Genomic DNA, 22,083 nt, shown 5'->3' with positions numbered 1-22,083 from the left:
GTGTCCTGCTGTCAGATGGGCCACCCACTGCTGTACCATCACTCCTCTCAGTGGAGGCTGTTGAGAAGACCTGACGTTTTACAGTAGAGATCCCAGATGAGGAGCAAGGAGAAGTCTGCACTTTTTCTGGGTCTTTCAGGTGCTGTTACCAGCGGGCTGCATGGCAGCTCATCATACGTCTTGTCAAGCATGTGGTGCCCAAGTGGCTGGTGTTTTGGCCACGCTTGGTCTGCTTCAGTCAAAGACTGCAAACAGCAATGCTGCACATGTGTTGAAGAAAGCCCACACCAGAGAACTTGTGGAAGTCTGCATGGAGTCAGCAGCGCCCCCCACCTGTGGAGCTCTGTCGTGTGATGCCATTGGTTGGCTGCCCTTATGCCTGTCCCTGGAGGACATCCTGCCTTGTTGGAGTTCTGCCTCCTCCTCACTTTCCTCCTCTGTTCTCTCAGGCACCCAAGTATAGTCAGTGACCTCATCATCCCCATCCTCCTCATCAATGGAGCCAACTTGGCAGTGTGCTGCGGCTGGGGGAACAGGACTGACAATTTCTTTTCCCTCACTGGCACCCCCTCTCTCTAGGCTCAGGTCACTCCTTTCCTCATCCTGGGAACCAACATCACAGCATTCAGATTGCTGCACAGCCTCCAGCAGCATGGAACTGACACTATGATCCAATCATTCTGGTGACTCCTCCATGCATGATGGTGGGGCTACGGAAGGAGCAGCTGTGGTGGACAAGGAGCCGGAGGAACAGGACACTTTGGCAGCTGTGGTGGAAGGCAAAATAGTATGAGCCTGGGTGACAGAGGATGAGGATGACTGACTTATCCACTCCACCACCTCTTCTGCATGTTGTGGTTCAATAATACGGCCACCACTTTGGCCAATCATGGCTCTTCCTGAGAACTCAGCTGTTATTGGCCAAAGCATTGCACCTGACCTGTGGTACTCGGGTGAACTTCCTGGTTAATGTTGAACACGGAAATGGATAATGTTTGAGTCGAACTGTCAGGCCATCCCTACTCAAAATATTAATCTCTGCGGATCTACTGCTTCCACTTTACACCTACTTCATTGATCTTGAGGTGTTTGCCAGTAAATTAAGAATACTGAACCATGTGCAAATCCATATACAACACAGTGTTTGTGCTCGGGATGCAGTTCCCTGCAGATCTACTGCTTCCACTTTACACCGCCTTCATGTAGCACTACCTCTGAAGGATCTGAATGTTGCCCCCGGTTTCCCTTTGCTTTGCCCCACAGCAAGGCAAACACACACACTTCTGCTCGTTGTCTCCAATGACCAGTCTAGGGGGTGTTTTGTGTTTGGAGTTTATTGTAGAACTGGGGATAGGGATGGGGAATGTAGTCGGATCCTCCAGAATCAGAACTCTTCACACTGAGGACATCTAGCTGATCTCTTAGTAGAACACTTGTGAAGTCTCGGCTGACAGGAGATAGCAGACTTCTCAGTAACAAATAGCAGCAAGTAGTTGTAGGAGAGCGAAGTCCCATTAGCAGTAGCAATACTTGGACAAGCTCTGCAGAACACTAGGCAGGGCTCCCTTTCTCAGACCCAGGCTGACTATCAAGCACCAGAGGGGTAACAAGCACACAGAGTCCCCCAGATCTCTCAGAGTTTGCACTCACAGGTCCAAGGACAGAATGGTTGCCTCCTTCCAATCTTCCAAGCCACTCTCTCCAGTGATGCCAGACAGAGCTTTGGCAGACAGCTCCCCTCAGTCAGCTTACTGTAGAATCAGGGTCACTCTCTCTAACTTCAGGCCCTCAGGTCACCCACCCGAGGCCACATAACAGCAAGTGCCAGGCGAGGCAGCCTGCCTCCAGCCTGGCGGGTGCAATCCTCTCCGAGGAAAGACACTGAACCCATGTGCTCTCAGAGTATAAATACCACTCCCAGCATGCAATGGGGCCACCCTCCCCTGCAATTGGTCAGGACTGTATCCATATTCATGCTGGTCATTTGTCTAGCCAATTCCCATGTTCTGGAAGACTCTCATAGCTTCCTGAAGGCAGGAAGAACTCAGACAAACTCCAACAGAACCAGAGCAGCATGAGCAGACCTGACTAATCAATCACAGCTCTCTGTAAAGCAGAATACCGACTGAATTTACCTGACAGCCTCTCTGGTGAGCAGAGAAACACAGCTATGCTTTACCTGACTACACATCCTAGACCTGACCAGGAGGGGGCGCTACATTCATTCATCTCATCAGATTTGCTGCTATAGGAAATCATCTCAAATCCTGTGCAAATCCATGGAGACAGACAATATTGTGTGCTCAGTATAGTGTTCTCTGCAAGTCCACCGCTTCCACTTTGCATCTACTTCAATCCACTTATTTTACTCCAAAAATCCACCAATCAGTGAAAAGTTGATAAGGTGTGAAAGTGCTCCGCCCTCCAAACTGTGTCAGCTGTAGTGTAGCCACGCCTTCTTCCACCTCTTGTACACGGGATGGTGAGGGCGCCCCCTAGTAGTGCTTCCCCCTCACCACACCAATAGGACTCCCAGCTTTTCAGCTCCCAGAGTCACAAACATCCTTCACACTCTCCTCATCTCCGATGGTAAAGGAACCGGATCCTCCTCGCTCACTCCTGCAAGTCTGCTGCGGGTTCTGTCAGTCTGCCTCCTAGACTCCGCCTCCGACCGCCATTCCAGCAGGAGCTCCGCCTCTAAATACACACTCAGGGAGGAGAGAAAGGGGAACCTGACATCGTGTGACACCTTTTATTACATGGAAATACGAAAATCAACGGGACTAATGCAACCACATTTACTGCAAAATCAGAGGGGCCAAAATGTGTCCCAGAGCAGTCATATATTTCTGTCCCCCTTGGTGGGAGTGGAGGTGACCCCTCTATAAGGATCTACAGTCCATACACACCCAGCACAAGGCCGGGGTCACACTACCAGACGCTTCTCGGGGCTGCAGTTCCTCTGAGCTCCACAAGGTGGGGATCTCACTTCTACCCAGACAGGAAGTCTGTATGAACTACAGACAGGAAGTGATGTCAGATACAGACAGGAAGTTCCATGAATGAGGAAGCAGAGAGTCCACATACCTGGATCTGGCAGCAGAGGAGGTAATACGTAGATGAACCCCTTCAGGGGGAGGAGTTGATGATAATATATTTGCTCCCAAAGCTGGCCTACATGGTTCAGTTTTATCGTTCAGCCAGCGGGATGACCATAAAAGCTGAAGTGATTCCCCCATCCACACATTGGAGGTGGATGGGGGAATCCTCCCCGCTGCACTCTTGTATTCTGACAATGGGGGGACTCCTCCGCTCTCAGAATACACAGATCAGCACTGAAGCTATTGGCTGCAGCCGCTGGGGGAGTGGCTTTTATCCGGCAGTGGCCACACATGGATGGAAATGTGAGCGATCCCTGCTGAACCAGCTGAATTTCCATGGATCTATGGTCACCTTCAGTGACTTCCTCCCCTCCCCCTCATCTCCTTCATGATGGAAGTCATGCTGAGATCATCTCCCATTGGCTGAGCAATATTCTCATTTGTCTCTCAGCTCCTTCTTGCTATTCCTCGTCCTGCCTGTTGTTTCCTTGGATTGATTTTCTGTGTAGTGACCCCGGCTTGGTCTCTTGGATGCGCTCGTCTGTTGCTTGCCCTGACCTTTCTCCTGATTCCTGGATCTCCTCCTCATCTCTCCTCCATATCCTCTTACACAGCTTTTCTCCACACCTGCAGTGACCCTGGGGGGAGGAAACTTGGCACCAGCACACCGCCAAATCCATCCCCACCATTAGGGGCTCTGGAGACAATTGTCTGCTATTTACACTCCGTTCCTCCGCACGTCACCTGATCACATGACAGCTTACTTCCACAGATTCCGGACAGATTTCTGGATGGTAAAGGTCAAAGTTCACTCTTCAGTTTACGAGAGGTAGGACACGCCCAGGAACAATGATTTGATTTACATGGGAGGCACATCTAGAGGGCCCCTCAAATCTCCCCATCCAAATGTCCCTCCATCCAGAGTCTATATGTCCTATGACATCACACTGACCTCACAGCTCCTCCTCCCAATGTCCCTCCATCTGATATTTTCTGATGCTCTTAGGATGTGGGGCCCCTTGGTATCCTCACATGTAAAGTGGGACTGTTGGTCCTGCGTTGTATGTAATGACATCAGAATGCTGCAACAAGCCTATACCCTGCGTAGTGTGGGGGTCCTGTGGGGGGAATTATACCTCAGCCTGAAGTGGGGCTTTAATAAAATGGAGACCTGAATGGAGAGGTGAGGAGGATTCTGGGAATATCATTTGATGTGACTCTTTGTGTTCAGATGTAGAGTTTTCCTCCTGTGAAGTCTGGAGATCATATGACATCACATTGCCTCCACCTCCCTCCCTGATAGAAGAGAGAAAGAAGAAGAAGATTCTAGAAGTCACCAGAGAGATCACTGAGCTGCTGACAGGAGAGGTGAGCGGTGCCGGGAATTCTGGGACATTCTCCAGTAACAGACAAGGGATGTGTCTGGATGGTGACTGTATCATTGTGTGTGTCAGGTTCCTATAAGGTGTCAGGGTGTCACTGTCTATTTCTCCATGGAGGAGTGGGAGTATTTAGAAGGACACAAGGATCTCTACAAGGACGTCATGATGGACAATCAGCCGCCCCTCACATCACCGGGTAAGAGGAGACTTTATTGTAAAGGAGAGAGCAGTACGGAGGATCCACCTAGATCCCCCATCATCTGATAAACACATAGAAACAATGGATTCAGTCAGTGTGTGTGTTTCCTACAGATGGATCCAGTCATGGGAACCCACCAGAGAGATGTCCTCGTCCTCTGTATTCCCGGGATTCCACACAGGAAGGTCACACCATCCCTCACCATCATCAGGTAGATGAGGAACAATCACTGATAGTATCATTAGGATCTGTACATTATCTGCATTGTTACCATTGATGGCATTTTTATTATATATTCAGAGTGGAAACCTGAGAGATCCTAAAGTTGAGGATAAAGAAGAGATAAAAGAGGAGGAGGATGAGGATGGGGGATTGAGGAGTCAGAGCTTCTAAGAGAACACAAAGATCTGTACCAGGACACCATGGTGGAGTCATCCAGCTACAGGAACCCACCAGAGAGATGTCCCCGTCCTCTGTATTCCCGGGATTCCACACAGGAAGGTCACACCATCCCTCACCATCATCAGGTAGATGATGACAATTATTGGTAGTTGTGATTTATACACAGCATGTTTGTTACAATGAATGTTTTATTATATCTTTCAGAGTGGAATCCTCGGGGATGATAATATTGATGTTAAAGAAGAGTATAAAGAGGAGGATGAGGAGTATGGAGTGATGGAGGAGTTTTCAGAAGGACACAAGGATATGATGGAGCCACCTAATACCAGGAACCCACCAGAGAGATGTCCCCGTCCTCTGTATTCCCGGGATTCCACACAGGAAGGTCACACCATCCCTCACTATTACAAGGTTGGTGGGATGGAGCATCTAGAACATGGATTCATGGAGACAATGTGTGGAGTTCTTTTATGTGACCTTATATTTACAGATGATATTTTCTCTCATTTTCTTGGTTCAGAGTGAAGATCTGATAGACATCAAAGTTGAGGTGAAAGCAGAAGAAGAAGAGGCGTATGTGAGGGATGATCAGCAGTCTTTGGAGGAGGATGGAATAACGGGGACATTTATAGAGGAGGACACTCCTACAGAGATCAGCACAGGTGGGTCATGAACACTAAATCCATTCCTCCACCCATACTTGTCATGCTTCCCTTCACATTGATCCAGCACCGGGTTTTGCCTCCTGTCTGTTCCTACCTATCCCCCCTGAACCTAGGTGTTATTAAGCCTTTACATTTGTGTATTAGTGTTTGAGAAACGTGTCTTCATGTGGACCCTTTGGACCCTTAAACAGAAAGTGATAATGAGGGAGGAGTCAATACCCCAATGATGGTGGTCTTCAGAATCAGTCCAGTCTTCATCTTGGTTGTTCTCCCCCCATCCTCACTCTCTGACCTCTGGTGGGGCTCAGCCCCGCTGTTCTTCATGACTAAATCATGGACTAAATAAGGAAGTGCAGTACTTCTTGTGTTGGGAAGATGGTGATGAGTGATAGAGGGGGTGGGGACCCTCGTCCTATAATCCCCTCATCACTGTCCCTCCTATAAAAGACAGTTCTGGTTGTTTCCTCACTCTCTGACTAAGGTCCATGAATAAAGAAATGACCTGGTAGGAGATCAGAGCAGCCATTTCCTAGTTCCCTTGAGGGTGGAATTGTAAGCTCCTCAGAGACCAAGCTGCCTGATGTGGGCGGAGTCCTGGTTTGGGGAAACCAATCAGCTCCTGTCTAGTAATCCTCTTTATCTTTGTATTTTAGTCCATGGCCGGGAGATGAGGAAAACCTCCGAGGATTGTCTCACTTTGTCTCCAGACTGGAAAGTAGAAGATGAGGACATCACACAGTATAGTCCAGGAGAAAACCCGGCTCCCTCCAATGTCCATCCGGCACCACCCAGTGTAGATGGACCATCGGATTCCTCGTATCCTGAGGAACCTCAGACTGTGCGGGACCGGGCCGACCTTCCAACAGGGAAGAGCTTCTCCTGTACTGAGTGTGGGAAATGTTTTTCAGATAAGTCTAATCTTTACAGACATAAGAAATTGCACACTGGGGACAAGCCACATTCCTGCCCTCAGTGTGGGAAATGTTTTTCACAGAAGCCCCATCTTTACATACATCAGAGATCTCACACGGGGGAGAAGCCTTATTCCTGTTCTGAGTGCGGGAAATGTTTTTCTCAGATGTCCCATCTTTACACACATCTGAGATTGCACACTGGACAGAAGCCGTATTCCTGTCCTGAGTGCGGGAAATGTTTTTCAGGGAGATCCGGCCTTAACACACATCAGAGATTTCATACAGGAGAAAAGCCATATTCTTGTTCTGAGTGCGGGAAATGTTTTTTGCAGAAGTCCGATCTTTACAGACATCAGAGAACTCACACGGGGGAGAAGCTACTTTCCTGTCCTGAGTGAAGGTAATGTTTTTCACAGAAGCCCCATCTATATAAACATCAGAGATGTCAAACAGGGCTGAAGTCACTTTCCTTTCCTGATTGAGGGAAATGTTCCTCACTGAAGTCCTGTCTTCCTGTACATCAGGGGTCCCACACAACCCTGGAGGTGTATTAGTGCCTTGAGTGCGGGAAATGTCTTCTAGATGAATGTTGCTGGACATCCCAGCTCTCATGTGGGGAAGAAGCACACCCTGATATACACCTCAGATATACTCCATGGCTGATCTTCATCATGGAAGAAACAGTTCATAAGGAGATCAGAGGTCCCCAAAGACATGGATGAAGTGTGGGACCGGGTTGGCCATTGATAGCAGGAGAAGAATAAAAATGGAGTCCTGACCTTTCATTGGCTGTGTACATATTTTTTAAACATTCTATATTGAGTTTTCTAAAGAGATATAGAAAGAAGCAATATCAAAAGAGGAGACGAGCACCTCATACTTCTTGCCATGACTTCTGAATAAAAGATAAATCACAGTAACCAATGAAATAATTATAATGTCTCCAATAAAGAAAGAGGAAGGAATCTTCTGGCAGGAACTGACCTGGAGGTGTGACCGGGTGTGATACCTGATCAGAAAACATGGATGGACTCTCCTGAGACTTTGTTCCCAACTCCAATAAGTGAGAGGAGCAGAATGTCATAATGTTCCTAGATGTCATGATAAAGCCAAGGAAGTAAGGTTCGGCCATGAGTGCGCACAGACACATCAGGAGAGCAAAAGAATGACAACGTCATGAACCAGAAAACCAAGATATACACGGCCAGATGGGGAGCAAGTAACACCTGTTATGTATGCGTGTCCTCAATGCGTGTTCCATACACGGCTGTCTGATCTCTACAATGTAACCACCTTCACCAACCCATCCATAGAAGTAAAAGAAGACAACATAGAGGATTGCTCCAAGGATGTAAGTGTTGCTGCAATAAAAGTGTCCCATCTATTATGGAAATGTTTGACTGAGGCTTGGTTGTTGAGCTCCATGTCTACCTTCTCTCTGTAAATCAGAAGACGTAGATCTTTTTTAGTGTCTGTGATGGTGGGGGACAAGGCGATAGTCCATTTCTTAGGAATAGCCCTGTGGGCCACCAGTAAACATAATAATATCCACTGCAAGCTCCTGCAGGATTTGTGGATGTGGGTTTTCTCGGCTGAATGGAGAGTTGTAGAAGAACTGGGTCCATGGGAAGTGAGCAGCCACAAACTCCTGAGATGTAGGCTAACACTTGTTCCCAAAAGGTTGAGATGCGGGGGGGCCATTCCTGAAATCGGTGGAAGAGAGAGGGCGGTGCTCACTACATAGTGGATTTGTGGAGAGTTCTTGGTGGATAGAAATGGGATAAAGGCCCCATGGAAGGGCTTACATTGAGACTCTCCAGGATTCATTCACCACAAGCCTTTGCACTTTGTTCTATCCTTCCAGTATGTTGCCCCCCCGTTCTCTCCCGGTATGACCTTGCTCCAAGATTTCACAGATGTGGGATGTAGAGGTTTAGTAAAGAGAGAGTTTAAAGGTCGATAGATGTCAGATATGGAGTATTTCCATTCCTGTAGGAAGCCATCCGATATGGAAGTTTGAAAACATTGTTGCTTGGCTGGGCAGCACCAGTTTATACAACCTGAGAGGTGTAGGTAGTAGAGAGAGGGATGGCTTGGCAGGGCATAAGTTGATGCAAGGGTTGGGAAAGATTTCAAAGTTCCTGATAGTTCAAATATGTGTCATACATGGAGGCAACGCAGGAGAGCCCCTTAGAACTCCAAATGTTGAAAGCCGCATATAGAACAGCTTCTGGAAACATTGGATTGCCTCTTATGGGCAAATATTGGGAGACATGGGGTGACAGGCCCAGTTTGCTCTGTATGTCCCTCCATGTAAGAATCAGATCCCGTATCAGAAGGTTGTGTTGAATACTTGTGGGGAACAATTGTATTTTGCAATGCAGGAGTGCAGCTAAGTCATATGGTTGCACCACTGCCAACTCCAAAACATAATTGCTGTATGAGGAAGCCTGAAGTATCCAATCTGTCCCTATACACAATAAACAGGCAAGGTGATACAATCGAATATTGGGAAAGTTTGCTCCACCCTCTTTTTTTTTTTTTTGTTCCCCCTGTTTAAGCAGTAAAGGAATTGTCTGAAGAGGGTACAAAAGGCAAGAAAAGCTCTCCATTTTGAACAGGTGCCATCTGCCAAAAAGCGATAGAAGAAGGTACATCCATGTTTCCATCTCATTTCCTATTTTAGATATCACTGGAGGGTAGCAATGATAGACCGAGGATGGCTCCTTCCCTATCGTAATGCCTGAATATGTGATCTGAACATTTGCTACGTGGAAGAGAGACTGCTGGGCCCAGGGAAGGGTGTTGGTTCGACATAAGGAAAGTATTCCACTCTTAGCAGAATTGATTGGAAGGCCAGAGCACTGTAGGAGGCTTGTGAAGACCTGATGGAGAATGTGAATATCTGCCACAGGATCCGCCATAAAATATAAGAATATCATCGGCAAATAGGACTACACAGAGTTCTTCTTGACCTGTCTGAATCCCATGTAGCGGTTCTCTGGAGGAAAGGTAACGGGAGAAAGGTTCCAGGGCAAAGTTGAAAAGAAGAGGTGAAGGGGGGGCAACCCTGGTGAGTACCCTTCATGCAGCAATATTTCACCTGATATGAGACCTGCAGCTACCACCCTGGGTGAAGGTGCAGAATCCATACTGCTGAAAAGCCCATCAGAAGAACCAGAGCAAGCCAATGATAGCTGACATTATCCAAGGCTTTTCCAGCATCCAATGTAATAATAGCTCGATCCTCAGACGGGTGTACCTTGCCTTGTTCCAGCTCTGCAATAACTTTCTGAATGTTGGAAGCCACTGGTCTACCATTAATAAAGCCAGCCTGGGCAGTATGGACAAGGGAGGGTAATATTGCAGCCAAGAGGGATGCTACTATTTCAGAGAGTATTTTAGTGTCCACATTTAGGAGGGATAGGAGTCGGTATGCCTCCGGTTCAAGTGGGTCCTTGCCCTTATTAGAAATCAGTTTTATATAGTCTTGGTGACCCATTGGAAGGTATGGGCCCCCCTCCCAAACCTCGTTATATACTGTCAGTAGCTGAGGGATGAAGAGAGTCCATCATCTTATACAATGCTGGTGTGTAGCCATCAGGACCAGGTGATTTCCCACTAGGTAAGCCTTTAATCACCTCAGACTCTTCCTTTAATAAAATAGGGACATTTACAGATTGCAGGTGGGAGGGGCCAATAGTGAGTAAATGAAGTGAGTCTAGGAATTTTGTGGTCACCTCAAGGTCTTGGATCTAGATATAGAGTGGCACAAATATCTTCCAGTATTTTATTGGTTTCTTCTGGGGAGGAGACAAGGGCAGCAGAAGTATCCTTTAGGGAGGCTACAGGAGTTGGTTGGAGAGACCCTTTGCTTACCCACCTTATCACCATATTTACACAATTGTGAATCAGCATAGGAACAATTTACTGTATATGTTTACCCAGCCACGTCCTTCCTGTGTTAGCGCCTCCACTCTGCTACCCAGCCATGTCCTTCCTGTGTTAGCGCCTCCACTCTGCTACCCAGCCGAGTCCTTCCTGTGTTAGCGCCTCCACTCTGCTACCCGGCCGAGTCCTTCCTGTGTTAGCGCCTCCACTCTGCTACCCAGCCGAGTCCTTCCTGTGTTAGCTCCTCCACTCTGCTACCCAGCCAAGTCCTTCCTGTGTTAGCTCCTCCACTCTGCTACCCAGCCAAGTCCTTCCTGTGTCAGCGCCTCCACTCTGCTACCCAGCCGAGTCCTTCCTGTGTTAGCGCCTCCACTCTGCTACCCAGCCGAGTCCTTCCTGTGTTAGCGCCTCCACTCTGCTACCCAGCCGAGTCCTTCCTGTGTTAGCGCCTCCACTCTGCTACCCAGCCGAGTCCTTCCTGTGTTAGCGCCTCCACTCTGCTACCCAGCCACGTCCTTCCTGTGTTAGCGCCTCCACTCTGCTACCCAGCCGAGTCCTTCCTGTGTTAGCGCCTCCACTCTGCTACCCAGCCGAGTCCTTCCCGTGTTAGCGCCTCCACTCTGCTACCCAGCCAAGTCCTTCCCGTGTTAGCGCCTCCACTCTGCTACCCAGCCAAGTCCTTCCCGTGTTAGCGCCTCCACTCTGCTACCCAGCCAAGTCCTTCCCGTGTTAGCGCCTCCACTCTGCTACCCAGCCACGTCCTTCCCGTGTTAGCGCCTCCACTCTGCTACCCAGCCGAGTCCTTCCCGTGTTAGCGCCTCCACTCTGCTACCCAGCCGAGTCCTTCCCGTGTTAGCGCCTCCACTCTGCTACCCAGCCGAGTACTTCCCGTGTTAGCGCCTCCACTCTGCTACCCAGCCGAGTCCTTCCCGTGTTAGCGCCTCCACTCTGCTACCCAGCCGAGTCCTTCCCGTGTTAGCGCCTCCACTCTGCTACCCAGCCGAGTCCTTCCTGTGTTAGCGCCTCCACTCTGCTACCCAGCCAAGTCCTTCCTGTGTTAGCGCCTCCACTCTGCTACCCAGCCGAGTCCTTCCTGTGTTAGCGCCTCCACTCTGCTACCCAGCCGAGTCCTTCCTGTGTTAGCGCCTCCACTCTGCTACCCAGCCAAGTCCTTCTTCTGTTAGCGCCTCCACTCTGCTACCCAGCCACGTCCTTCCTGTGTTAGCGCCTCCACTCTGCTACCCAGCCGAGTCCTTCCTGTGTTAGCGCCTCCACTCTGCTACCCAGCCGAGTCCTTCCTGTGTTAGCGCCTCCACTCTGCTACCCAGCCGAGTCCTTCCTGTGTTAGCGCCTCCACTCTGCTACCCAGCCGAGTCCTTCCCGTGTTAGCGCCTCCACTCTGCTACCCAGCCAAGTCCTTCCCGTGTTAGCGCCTCCACTCTGCTACCCAGCCAAGTCCTTCCCGTGTTAGCGCCTCCACTCTGCTACCCAGCCAAGTCCTTCCCGTGTTAGCGCCTCCACTCTGCTACCCAGCCACGTCCTTCCCGTGTTAGCGCCTCCACTCTGCTACCCAGCCGAGTCCTTCCCGTGTTAGCGCCTCCACTCTGCTACCCAGCCGAGTCCTTCCCGTGTTAGCGCCTCCACTCTGCTACCCAGCCGAGTACTTCCCGTGTTAGCGCCTCCACTCTGCTACCCAGCCGAGTCCTTCCCGTGTTAGCGCCTCCACTCTGCTACCCAGCCGAGTCCTTCCCGTGTTAGCGCCTCCACTCTGCTACCCAGCCGAGTCCTTCCTGTGTTAGCGCCTCCACTCTGCTACCCAGCCAAGTCCTTCCTGTGTTAGCGCCTCCACTCTGCTACCCAGCCGAGTCCTTCCTGTGTTAGCGCCTCCACTCTGCTACCCAGCCGAGTCCTTCCTGTGTTAGCGCCTCCACTCTGCTACCCAGCCAAGTCCTTCTTCTGTTAGCGCCTCCACTCTGCTACCCAGCCACGTCCTTCCTGTGTTAGCGCCTCCACTCTGCTACCCAGCCGAGTCCTTCCTGTGTTAGCGCCTCCACTCTGCTACCCAGCCACGTCCTTCCTGTGTTAGCGCGTCCACTCTGCTACCCGGCCGAGTCCTTCCTGTGTTAGCGCCTCCACTCTGCTACCCAGCCGAGTCCTTCCTGTGTTAGCGCCTCCACTCTGCAAACCCCGGTAGATGTTCACCTGTCCTTCACTCCAGGCCAGGACCCCCAGAAGTCCCCCTGTACCCATCTCAGGCTCTCTCCTTCCAGTCACAGGGCTTTTCACAGGACATCTGACGGAATGAGGACATGTTATTATCACCCCCACCACCTGATTTCACCCTACAATGACACACTACCACATTGTAATTGTGTGCATTGTACGTAGTGGTGGTGTGGCCCCATTGAGCCCAGTGGGGGAGCTTTACAAGAGGTGCTGCTTGTCAGACTCTGCACCCTGAGGTAATAATGCTACAGACATGGCCTGTTAATAGCCCCATCTGGCTGTTATTTTACAGTTCGAGGGCAGAAACACTGTGGCTCAGCTGTCCATTTTTACCACCCCCAAAACCCAACTGAAAGAGACCAATCTCATGAGCAGTGGTATCTAAAATAAATTGAGTAACTCTAGCGCTAACTATGGTGAAATGAAAACAAAAAATGATAATTAAATACTGTAGCTGCTAGTGCACCACAACCCATGTCTCAGTGCGGCAAATTATACATTCATAATGTGAAGTGAAAAAATGCTGCACTACATGAAACAATGGCACAATCCTTATAAAACTAAAAAACAAAGTGAAAAAATAAAAAAATATATATTAGAAAATAAAATAGTTAAAAAAATATTAATATTGAAAATTTTATATATATATATATATATATATATATATATATATATATATATATAAACAAAAAACACACAAAAAATAAAGAATATTTTTAAGTATGAATCAAACAAAAGTAATTCAAAAAATCAAGTTCAATCAATAAAGTGTTCATTCAGTGAACCCTCCTTTGGATAATGAAAAATATGTGCATCTGTCATGAATTCCCGTGCAGAGACATCCTCCACCATATATCTGCTCACCATCCTCCACCATGTATCTGCTCACCATCCTCCACCATGTATCTGCTCACCATCCTCCACCATGTATCTGCTCACCATCCTCCACCATATATCTGCTCACCATCCTCCGCCATGTATCTGCTCACCATCCTCCGCCATGTATCTGCTCACCATCCTCCACCGTGTATCTGCTCACCATCCTCCACCATATATCTGCTCACCATCCTCCGCCATGTATCTGCTCACCATCCTCCGCCATATATCTGCTCACCATCCTCCGCCATGTATCTGCTCACCATCCTCCACCATGTATCTGCTCACCATCCTCCACCATGTATCTGCTCACCATCCTCCACCATGTATCTGCTCACCATCCTCCACCATAAATCTGCTCACCATCCTCCACCATGTATCTGCTCACCATCCTCTACCATGAATCTGCTCACCATCCTCCACCATGTATCTGCTCACCATCCTCCACCATGAATCTGCTCACCATCCTCCACCATGTATCTGCTCACCATCCTCCACCATGTATCTGCTCACCATCCTCCACCATGTATCTGCTCACCATCCTCCACCATGTATCTGCTCACCATCCTCTACCATGTATCTGCTCACCATCCTCCGCCATATATCTGCTCACCATCCTCCGCCATGTATCTGCTCACCATCCTCCGCCATGTATCTGCTCACCATCCTCCGCCATGTATCTGCTCACCATCCTCCGCCATGTATCTGCTCACCATCCTCCGCCATGTATCTGCTCACCATCCTCCGCCATGTATCTGCTCACCATCCTCCGCCATGTATCTGCTCACCATCCTCCACCATGTATCTGCTCACCATCCTCCACCATGTATCTGCTCACCATCCTCCACCATGTATCTGCTCACCATCCTCCACCATGTATCTGCTCACCATCCTCCACCATGTATCTGCTCACCATCCTCCACCATGTATCTGCTCACCATCCTCCACCATGTATCTGCTCACCTATAATGTGACCGCATATTATACAATGTTACCGTCTAACTGCACTTTTGGTCCCATATGGACTCAGAAGATCAGCTTGCTGAATGAAGACTCCAAAGTAATCTCCCTCCTGATAAGCGTCTTTGTATCAGCCGTATTCCTCATTAATAAGAACTCCACATGGTGCTTTATCCTTTTATACTTTTATTCATCAATTACACATAAGAAATGCTCTCATGTTCCGGAGGTGTACATTGCACCAGGTATGATGAACATCCAGTGATGTACTGATCAGACACAAGGTGGCAGTATCATCTCAGCAGCAGAGTCCTGCACATGCTCAGAACAGACACCATCCATCGGAGAGGAGTGTGCGGATGATGTCACGACGTTGCCATTCATCGGGACAGCGGTTGTAGTACTCTACAAACTACCCTTGGAAGGACATTACAGCAGGCAATAGCATTCACTAAGGAGCCCTGTGCTTTGCCTTGCATCACATGACGGATTGTGTCTGTTCTGAGCATGTGCAGGACTCTGCTGCTGAGATGATGCTGCCACCTTGTGTCTGATCAGTACATCACTGGATGTTCATCATACCTGGTGCAATGTAGACCTCCGGAATGTGAGGGCATTTCTTATGTCTAATTGATGAATAAAAGTGTATAAGGATAAAGCACCATGTGGAGTTCTTATTAATGAGGAATACGGCTGATACAAAGACGCTTATCAGGAGGGAGATTACTTTGGAGTCTTCATTCAACAAGCTGATCTTCTGAGTCCATATGGGACCAAAAGTGCAGTTTGACCATAACATTGCATAATGTGCGGTCACACTGCGTGACGTGAGCAGATATATGGTGGAGGATGGTGAGCAGATATATGGTGGAGGATGGTGAGCAGATATATGGTGGAGGATGGTGAGCAGATACATGGTGGAGGATGGTGAGCAGATACATGGCAGAGGATGGTGAGCAGATACATGGCAGAGGATGGTGAGCAGATACATGGCAGAGGATGGTGAGCAGATACATGGTAGAGGATGTCTCTGCACGGGAATTGATGACAGATGCACATATTTTTTGTTATCCAAAGGAGGGTTCACTGAATGAACACTTTATTGATTGAACTTGATTTTTTGAATGACTTGTTTGATTCATGCTTAAAAATATTTTTTATTTTTTGTGTGATTTTTGTTTATATAAATTATTTTATTTTTTTTATTTCAATATTAATAGTTTTTCTACAATTTTTTATTCTAATATATATATATATTTTTTTTTCCACTTTGTTTTTTGGTTATATAAGGATTGTGCCATTGTTTCATGTAGCGCAGCATTTTTTCACTTCACATGATGATCATCAATGGACAGCCAGAGACTATGTCAGCATTGTAGGATATGAGCAGCTTGCTGCAGTGTGGGTGCCAACAAGTGGCCATATGAAATTGGCCTTAAGCCCTTCTGGTTCTGGTCATCTAGTTTAGTAACCCAAACTGAAAGAGGACTTTGCTATGTTGGTTAGGGCTAGGACTTACTACCGGGGCCTGTACTATGTGACTGTTTAACATCCATGTGTTTCTTGAATGTCAGGGCTCGCATCTTTACTGTGTCTTTTTTTTACTCTTTACGTATTTGTACCTCAGAATGCCCGGGGTGCTATGGGGGAGCTCCAGCCCCCTCTGGATGCAGAGGCCAGCGTCCCTGAAGGTCAGTTTCTAAACTGCTTACACATATGCACATGTAATGTATGTAGAAGGCTTCCCCTCCCCCTTTCTTGTCTCCATTGGTTGTCCTCATCCTGAGTTTCGGATGCCCCCCCAAAGAAATAAAACATTCACACTAAACAACACATCAGGCAGATAGGGGCTTAATCTTCACACTTAGACCTGACAGCTGAGTTGGTCTACATAGGAATACATTAAAGTGTTTTTCTAATTAAGAAAGGACAATAAACCAAGAATATGACACCATAGTCAAGCACTAACCTGACACTCCAGTGAGCAAAAACCTGCTTCCCAAGTAACAAGTGTTTGTTCCACTCTGGTCTCTCCACCATCTTAAAGAATCACTCTAATAGATGCAGCTGACACATCCAGCTTCCTGGGAGATGGACCGCCTCCCTTCAAGGACACACCTGGTTAATCACACTGCCAGATCTATAGGAATCTCTGGACCTGTGTGGAGGGAGTTGGGCCACTACCCTCCAATAGGCTCACACAGTTTGCTCAGCTCTGTGCTTTGGCTGTGTATAATGTGTGTAGGGATCCCCCCTCCCCCCCCTGCAGCTAATAGAAAGCTAAGATAGATGTCTTTGGGAACTCTGTGGAGGAGATAGGTGTGCCAAAGTCATCTGTTATCTTTACTGATGAGATTACCCTTTTCACCGTTGTCCACAGATATATTTGTAGTCAGTGACCAAACACTTTAATCTAGGCCTAAGGATTCCAAGCTCACTCCCTGGGCCATGAAATCCTCCCAGGCAAGAAATGTAAGTTCTGTGTTCCAGTTATGAGGTGACAACAGCATAGAGTGCTTTCAGGATAATGGACAAAGGTAGACAAGTATTGCATGTTGTTGGTTTTTATTGCAGATAATACATTTTGTTTGGCTTTTTCTACAGTGTTCCCCGATCCAGACATTCGTGGCCTCCTGGGCTGGGTGTGCCGACACATCCAGACCCTGGAGCAAGCCCTAGGGGTGGACCCAGCCAAGGACCAGCCTGGACTTGTGGTCTATATTAAGCAACATTTTTAGTTTTTTTTTTGTTTTAAGATGTTTTATAGTTTTCTATTGATTGTTGGAAATAAATGTTCTATTTCTCTTGGACAGTGCCCTGTGTTGTGTCTTCTTCAGCCTTTGCAGGTCGGCAATCTTCTTCATTGCAGTTGGAGCTGATCTGCATGTCCCTAAAGCATTGCAGGACTCTGCTAGCTCCAGCTGCACTGGACAATCTTGCTTACCTGGAATTTCTGGTAATGTCCAAACGAAGTGTTTTCTGGCAAGTCCAGCTTTAGGACTGTAGCAGATAGGATTGCATGTTTCCGAGAGGTAAACCAGCTCCTTCCATCCTAAGCTGGGATACATAAAGATTGAAGTTGTCTGCTTGCTGTCTGCAGCTACTCCCAATCTTGGTTTGCTTCCTCTTGTGAAATGCTGCAACAGTTTACACAGAACACTCCATTCACGTTACATTGTTCACGTTTGGAGTAGCTCTTCATTCCATCCAGGGACTTCTACATAGCTTGGTGGAGTGTAGTTGTGCGGACTGCCAAAAGGGGGGTGCAGCCAAGTAGACAATGTGTGGGGGATCCTGTGGCCCAACTCTGTCAAGATGTCTCCCATCACCTCATCTCTAGTTGGGATTGGCATTACACAGAAGTCACATGACTTGAAAGCTGCTCTTGGAAGGACTATCAGTTATGGATGAGACCAGTTACATGCAATGTCCCCCAGAAAAGAAGGGGCCCTAATGGGCAAATTGTCTATCTGCTCCACACATACCACTTGGATCCAACTTGTTCCTCATTCACATGTCAGTGTTTTGGCAACAAGAGGTGGGGAGGGAATGAAGTGAGGAACAAGTGTCCACTGGGCACATAAATTCCATAGGCACACACATCTAGAATCAGGCAACTAAAGATCCTATGCTCGCCAACCAATCTCGGGGCAAGATGTTACACGGGGTGTAAAGCAAACTTAGTCTGGGTCCAGTTAGTCCAGCATAATGATAGTCCAAACAACAGAAGGCCTTCTTCTTATTCTCCCAACTTTTCTGTGTCTCTAGCATTCCTTGGCAGGCTTACTGTGTGTAAGTTGTGTCCTGGTGTCACGCCTGGTGTCCTGGATATTACACACTTCTTGTATAGTGTGTGTCAATGAAGTAGCACAGGGAACATATTTCGACAGCAGTGTCAGTCTCTGGGGAGGTGAGTGTTCCATGCAGGAGTCTTGGCCAAAATCAGCACCCCAAAAAGACAAAAGCTAGCCGACACTTAGAAAACAAGCTGCAATATTGTGTGTTCCCATATTGGGGAACGTTAGCCTTGCCCACAGAGTCCACTGATAATTCTAAGCTCCCTTGGGGCAGCCAAATGGTTAGCAGATAATGGCCAACCGCTACATGTGCCAGAGAACTTGTGTGATGGGGAACAGCTAAAACTATTTGCAGGACAGACCACCAGGTGAAAGCAGCAGAAAGGCCAAAGAGTCTAACCACCAATGCCTCTGGAAGGGTCACCTTTTAGTTTTCTTTCTGAAGTGCTGCTTTTTTAGTGTTCGCTATTTGGAATTATTGGTAGCCATACTCAGAAAAGCACCTGTGTTGGATTCCCTACATGACCAAGCCACCATTATTACCCCAAATGCATTTCTGACAATTTGAAAGACACGTTCTGCTACTTTCCAAATAATGTTTATTACAAAATACATACAAAATGAATGGGGAGGAGGAGGCTGCTGCAGAGGGGGTGGGTGTGAGGGTTGGTGAGGTACAGTGTGTGGAGGGGCTGGGAAAGAGTGGTGGGGAGGGAGTGCTGGGGAAGAGGTTGAATGGGGGGAATGGAAGACAGGGAGAATGTGGGGAGGGGCATTTGAGGGCTGAGGAGAGTGGGCAGGACATGGAAGGTAAGGGTGGAAACGGGATTGAGAGGAGGAGCGTGTAGAAACAAGGAGGGGGTGTGAAAGTGGGGGTGTGGTCAAGGGGCAAAGTGGAGTGTGAGGAAGGTGCAGAAGAGGGATCCATGGGGAAGGAGGCATACTGGTCTTCAGGTGGGGTTTCTTAAGGGGGCTGCTCCAGAGTGGGTAGTTCCAGAATTGGCACCTCCAAAGCTTGTTCCCCTGCTGCTTCCCGGGCACTTTCTACAGGGAAACTCTTTGGCAACCTTGGCATTGGCCCCAAACTACTACTGCACGGGGGTTGGGAGCCTCTGGCCGAAGGTGCATTTTGTTCAGCCCCTGCTTGACATAAGGCCCAGATATCATGACTAAGGTCCTGCAATGCTGTAGTCTGCTCCCTGACCGAGGTGACAAGTCCAAGCAGGGCTTCATGTTGGAGCCCCAGTAACCTTTCTATATTACTGGATGCATTAGAAAGCCTCCTTTGCTCCCATAATCTCTCCATGTTGAACACCAGCCTTTCCCCAAGCTTGAGAAGGGGGCCAGGTCCAGGTGGACGGGGTGCTGATCCAGCTGCATCCAATGTTGGCTGCAAGGAGAAACAAACAAAAAAATGAAAGAGTGTTTAACACACAGCACAAGGGTACAGTAGGACAGGGGGCTCGTCTGACACCAAACACTAGATCATGTTCTTGTCCCACCCCTAGGACCAGGTATTGGTGAATGCCTTTCCCTGACACATTACACTGGATGAACATTTGACTGAAATGAATGGTTTGGCATCTTTACCCAGACTGATACCTTCCTGCTGATTTGTCACATGCACATCACTCCCTCCAGCTCCTGACTAAGCAAGGATCCGAAAAAAGTTACACATCACGTTGCCAAATCCTGCCCAGCCAGGAACGGAGTTATACTCTAAATGGGTGACTCATTAGGGAGAACATCTTTAGCATCTCTTACCGGAGGTTCAGGCAACTCAGGTGGAGGTGACGGCATTTCACACAAGTTTGGAGTGCCTGAACTTCCCTGCACCACAAAACAAAAAAAAAAATACATGACATTTCCCAAATACACATGTAACATGCATTTGTACATCCCCACCCCATTGCAGCAGTTCCCGTACCCCAACATCAGATGCAGATTCCTCTCCCACTCCAACAGCTGGGGCATCCAGGGGAAAAATATGATTTGCAAATAGAGTTCAAGATGCTGATTAGTAACAGATACTAGTTGGGCTGTATGTATGATGTGACATTTGTGACCAAGGTTTGAGGGATTGCTCATTGGTATGTTCTTCACTCCAGTTTATCCAGACAAATAGGACACTGGCAGCCACAGCCCAGGAGACTGGTAGGGAGTAGAAAGAGGCATGGTAAGGCTCAGGAGCAGGGGCCACAAGAATGAGGGGCCACCTTTCCTGCCAAACGAGGCAGATGTGTTAGGATGGCTCCATTATGCCCATAAGCTACTGCAGCCATTTTGACCATGGGCTTCAAACATTAAAGCAAAATATATAACATTTGTTGTTAAGGCAACATTCCAAAAAGGATTCAATAGGTTATAGAAGGGTCACCCAGGAAAAAAAATGGGTCAAATCAAATATAAACGTTTCCCAAAATATTTCCAAAGCCAAACACATGTAAGTGAACCCAAAGGAATTGTTGATATAACTGTTGATCTGAAGAGACCAAGAGCAATGCATCCAAAACTCCTTTAATCACTTTTAAACCGCAGGTCTCCTGCAAACTCAATGTGAAAAAGAAAATAATGAACTCATGTGGCAATCTCAGAGTATCTGAAAAGATTAAACAGCCTTTCCAGATGATTAGAAGCTGTTTGAGCTACAAAGGGCGGGACTACTCAATATTGAACCCTACGGACTAAGACTGGGATGTCATTCAAGTTCATGTGTGCGGAAAGGAAGTCATCCCAGCAGTGTTGGCAATATAGTGTATTTGTCAATGAACTATAGATTAGTCTTTATTTAGCTTTTTGGGCTTTAGACAACTTAAATTCCAAGATTCTTGGTGGATAAGTCTGGCAAAGGAATAGATCTTCCTGCTAGTCATGTGATGTGCCAAAATGAAGCAGTCTAATTATTGGCCCCAAGTTTACATGAGAGGCCCAAAGCATTAGTTAGATTCCATTTTTTGGGGGGGGGGAGGAGCACTTTAAAATAATTTGCCCCTGGATATTCCTTTTTCAAGAATTAGAAAATTGACATTTTTGTGTGATTTTATTTGGGATCTGGCTGGGTTTTTGGACTCCGGGATAATGGCCCCAAGAATACTCAGTCTTGGTATGTATTTGATTTGACCTTTACATTTTGAGCAATGGGAAAATGGTTGCTGTCAATTGGAACTTGACAATTGGGTGAGTAGCTACATTTCTTGATGTTGACCTCAAGTTTTACTATGCTGAAGTCCCAGATCACATGCTTCTGGTAGATCCCTACCTGCCATATCTGCTACTGGTTCCTGGCTTGCTCACTTCCTGGTGAGATGATCCTGAGAACTGCGACTTGGTACTAACACCAGCAAAATCCATCTCCACCATTAGGAGCTCTGGTGATACCAGTTAGTACTTAGACCCCGCACCTCAGGTGAGCCTGCGTCATTCCCAGGGGGACCTGCCTGTGTACCTGTCCTGCTGGTTTCAGGTAAGCCTTACACTGCCGGTCTTTGATCCTGACCCCTGATCGTGACAACGGAAATAGATCGTATCCATAGAGCTCTGGTCTTTGATCCTGACCCCTGATCGTGACAACGGAAATAGATCGTATCCATAGAGCTCTGGTCTTTGATCCTGACCCCTGATCGTGACAACGGAAATAGATCGTATCCATAGAGCTCTGGTCTTTGATCCT

At 47.8% G+C, this 22,083-nt stretch overlaps 3 protein-coding genes and 1 pseudogene across 3 annotated transcripts in view; 3 read left to right on the top strand and 1 right to left on the bottom strand.

Moving 5' to 3' along the window:
- LOC149445509 (uncharacterized) overlaps positions 1-8,056 on the top strand; it is an 83,467-nt pseudogene extending 75,411 nt beyond the window's left edge.
- The window catches only part of LOC149445506 (uncharacterized), a 325,410-nt gene that overhangs the window by 234,372 nt on the left and 68,955 nt on the right, over positions 1-22,083 (bottom strand). The window lies entirely within an intron of this gene.
- On the top strand, positions 3,063-5,947 carry LOC149445510 (uncharacterized). The gene is made up of 4 exons (XM_089653766.1): positions 3,063-3,108; positions 4,796-4,893; positions 5,289-5,495; positions 5,894-5,947. Exons 1-4 carry the CDS (start codon positions 3,063-3,065, stop codon positions 5,945-5,947), a joined length of 405 nt encoding a protein of 134 aa, XP_089509892.1.
- LOC149445508 (uncharacterized) lies at positions 7,895-17,354 on the top strand. The gene is made up of 3 exons (XM_089653765.1): positions 7,895-8,014; positions 16,244-16,307; positions 17,221-17,354. The coding sequence occupies exons 1-3, from the start codon at positions 7,895-7,897 to the stop codon at positions 17,352-17,354; spliced, it is 318 nt and encodes a 105-aa protein (XP_089509891.1).

The sequence above is a fragment of the Staurois parvus genome, unplaced genomic scaffold (genome assembly GCF_062004578.1).
Source record: "Staurois parvus isolate SC_StPar_1 unplaced genomic scaffold, SC_StPar_1.0 ptg000720l, whole genome shotgun sequence".
In the NCBI taxonomy this organism is placed as follows: Eukaryota; Metazoa; Chordata; class Amphibia; order Anura; family Ranidae; genus Staurois; species Staurois parvus.
The sequence above is the reverse complement of the archived record's forward strand: the minus strand, read 5'-3'. Positions and strand labels throughout refer to the sequence as shown.